This window comes from Mesitornis unicolor, unplaced genomic scaffold (genome assembly GCF_000695765.1).
Source record: "Mesitornis unicolor isolate BGI_N332 unplaced genomic scaffold, ASM69576v1 Scaffold37211, whole genome shotgun sequence".
In the NCBI taxonomy this organism is placed as follows: domain Eukaryota; kingdom Metazoa; phylum Chordata; class Aves; order Mesitornithiformes; family Mesitornithidae; genus Mesitornis; species Mesitornis unicolor.
In genome coordinates this window covers 578-3,819 of record NW_010165077.1, presented here as the reverse complement: position 1 = coordinate 3,819, position 3,242 = coordinate 578, and the positions used below count along the sequence as shown (strand labels likewise).

Genomic DNA, 3,242 nt, shown 5'->3' with positions numbered 1-3,242 from the left:
AGCCCTGGTATGCACAAGGACAAGGAGGGTGCTACCTCAGCAGACTCTGCTTCTGTCCCCTCGCTGGAGCCCCCAGCCTGGGACCTGGGTACTGTTGGGGTGGTTGCTGAGCACGGTGTAACTGCGTGCAGCTGATTATCTTAAGCAGGGGAGGAAAAGTAGCTAGCAGTATCTTGGGACCTGGTCACAGTGCAGTCTAGCCACCCCTTCTGAGTCAGCTTGATCACTTTACGAAGAGTCCTTGGCCCAGGAATGTGCATTGAACACTTGAAGGATTCTCTTCACTCAGCAGTCGCCAAGCTGAACTGAGGATCTCGTCACAGCTCTGCATCTGCTGGCTGGAAGAAGTAAAATTGAGCTTCCCCTGAAACAAGCTACCTTTAGCATATGTTATGGTGCTGATGTTGACTTCTGTTCATAGTGTGATTTAACTGCTAAGTCTCCACTGCATTTCAGAAGAATTGGGTGTTTGCTTTTTTCTGTTCTGGTGCTTGGTTTCCATCAACCTGCCAAAGGGTGCCTGGCAATGAGAATCTCTTAGTCCCACTGAAACCAGCTCTTGTGGACGTGCTTTGAAAGCAGCCGGATTTATCTCTCAGACCTTATAAGCATATGGTTACACATGTTGCAGCAATATCTGTGTTCATCTGGGTGCTGCTTGTCTGGTTTTGCTGTCTCAGTTCCTTTCAGGCTGCATCGATAGGGTAAAGGTGAAGTTACTGTAGCCGTCAGTCAGGAATTGCTGCACGTTCCTCCAGTGGCACAAGCTAGATATGAAAAAGCTGCTTACCTGTTATAGGGTGGGCAGTCTGTTCTGAGAGAAGATTGTAGCATAAGGTCTGGCCTTGGACAGTTGCTGGGACAAGATTTCCTCCCTTAGTTTTTCCATGGAAACTCCAATGTAGAGTCAGAGGTTCTTTTGCTCTGCAGTGAAGCTCTCTTGTAGATCACTTCAAAATGGAGTGAACTCAGGGGAAGAAAAATCAGCCTTCTCTGCGTTGTAAGGCCTGGTTCCAGCATGTGCCCCTGGGATGGGGTGTGTTCCTGAAATACTCACTTGAGGGGGAGGGAGCGACTGGCTCTGAGTAGCCTGGAAAGTGCTTGCTTGATTCTGGAGGGCTTTGGTGCTTGTGCTCTGTCCTGAATAAAGAAGCTAGGTGTTCTCGTCATGCCCCCTTCTCAGAGGGGCTTGGTTTTCTAAATGCAGCCTTAGGTTTCAGTTACATCTTAATCCTATCTGGCTTCCAAAGTAACCTGCAGATTAACTACTACTGCTCTTTACAGACAAACCTCCCAATCTTCAAATTGAAGGAGTCGTGTGTGAGGAGACGATACAGTGACTTTGAATGGCTGAAGAATGAGCTGGAACGAGACAGTAAGGTGAGGCCTGGCTCATCCCTGCCTGTTCATGAAACCAGGACATTTGGGAACATTTGTAGCGATAATCTTGAGCTGCCCAGAAGAGAGAGGCTGTGGTGGTGGGCAGCTGTTGGGGCTCAACCTCTGGCCACGTAATAGGGCTGGAGATGAGTGTTGGATGACCAAGAACGTCCGCTTGCAAGTGGCCGTCCTGCTGACAGGGTGATTCTGTGCTTTCAGATTGTAGTGCCACCGCTGCCTGGAAAAGCTTTGAAACGACAGCTTCCCTTCCGAGGAGACGAAGGCATCTTTGAGGAGTCCTTCATTGAGGAGCGGAGACAGGGACTAGAACAGTTTATTAACAAGTAAGCTTGGTGTCCTGGGTTTACTGTGTGCTGCCTTTCCAGCTGCTGCTGGGAGAAGAGGGCTGGGGGTTGCCTGGGAAGGAGTTTTGATTTGCTGCATGCAGGTGATGTGCCAAAGGATGGTGCCTGCAGCCAGGTAATTAGACCACAGCTCTGAAGCAAGTCCTGCTTTGAGTGTGGGTTGTGTTCAACACTCTCTTCTGAGCGTGAAGCAAATATTAGCAGAGCAGCTGTGCTGCAGAGACCCACTGACAGCATAGCGTTGGTTCAGGATGCTCTGGTGTGGGAGGGAACGCCCTGTGCTCAAGCACCTCTTGCCGGCCCTGTTGCAGACTGATCCAGTGACCTTGGCCTGAGCCTGGTGTGGGTGTGTTTGGAGCTGGCTGCCTGTTAGGGAGCTCTCCCTTACTCTCTACAGGGAGCGGAGGTGTGGGGGTTGTGGTGGGCGGCTGTGCTAACCTCCGCATCTGATTTTCTTCCAGAATTGCTGGACACCCACTGGCACAGAATGAGCGCTGCTTACATATGTTCCTGCAAGAGGAGACTATTGATAGGAATTATGTCCCAGGGAAAGTGCGCCAGTAGGAGCACCTGGCACTGTCTTCCTCCATTCCACCCTTCCTCCTGCAAAAATGACATTTATTTTTACACTAAATCTGTCTTCTCTGAACCAGCTTTTCCTCTCTTGAACCTCCCAGTTTGTTCAGTATTTTCCTCTTTTGTAACTGGCAGCAGCTTGTTCTACTGGGCTGTGGTCTTGGCCTAAAGGTATGAAGATTTATGCAAGTGAGAGTGTTGTCCCACACCTAGGGGCTCGTGTGAATAGGTGTGGAGCAGGAACTTGCTTATGGCGTTATGGTGTAGGAGCTGCCTCTCTCCCTGTACAGGAAGGTATGAGATGACCTTCACTCCCCTGTCTGTGCAGCCCCAAGCATCTCTGCAGGAGACTCTGAAGAATAGCAGTTGTCATGTTGGTCAGTGATCGCATCAGGTATTAGAGTTTTAGTAAGGCTTATCCAAAACAGTGAGTAGGTGCCTGGGTGTGTTGGTCTCTCGTCCACCCCGTTCACCCTGCATGAAACCCCCGTTCTTCACTGTCTGGAAGTGCTGAGACCCAAGACCTACTCTAACCCTGCTCTCAGCCTCCTGCATTACAGACCTGTTTGGTGTATTCGTGTTAATCCCCTTCCTTCCTAATGTGCTGCTGGCAGCTCGAGGGGTTTCCATGATGTGTGCTCTCACGATGCTCCGTCTGGGCAGTTTAGCGTGTGGATGCTGGGATAGCCTGGGCTGTAGCAGTGTCTGCTGTGGTACCGTGGCCCAGGGTTTAAAAAATGCCGCAGCTTGCTCTGTCTCGGGCTGGTGTGGTGATGGTTCCAGCAGCACCCTGCTCCGCTGAGCCATGGTGCCCTTATCCTGCGCCCCAGCTGCAGAGGGGAGGAGATGAGTTTGGCAGAGGAGGAGCAGGAGAGGCTGGTGGGGGCCACTGGAGTGTGCAGCTGTGATGGCTGCCACAGG

General features: G+C 51.2%; 1 protein-coding gene across 1 annotated transcript; it reads left to right on the top strand.

Annotated features, from left to right (window-relative positions):
• Positions 1–1,150: 1,150 nt before the first annotated feature.
• Positions 1,151–3,018, top strand: LOC104535732 (sorting nexin-12-like; the record flags this gene model as incomplete). Its single annotated transcript, XM_010194520.1, is given in 5 exon segments — positions 1,151–1,180; positions 1,182–1,231; positions 1,233–1,380; positions 1,600–1,724; positions 2,207–3,018. Coding segments are annotated over 5 exon segments (456 nt in total), but the record flags the coding sequence as incomplete, so codon positions are not given.
• Between the last annotated feature and the right edge of the window lie 224 nt (positions 3,019–3,242).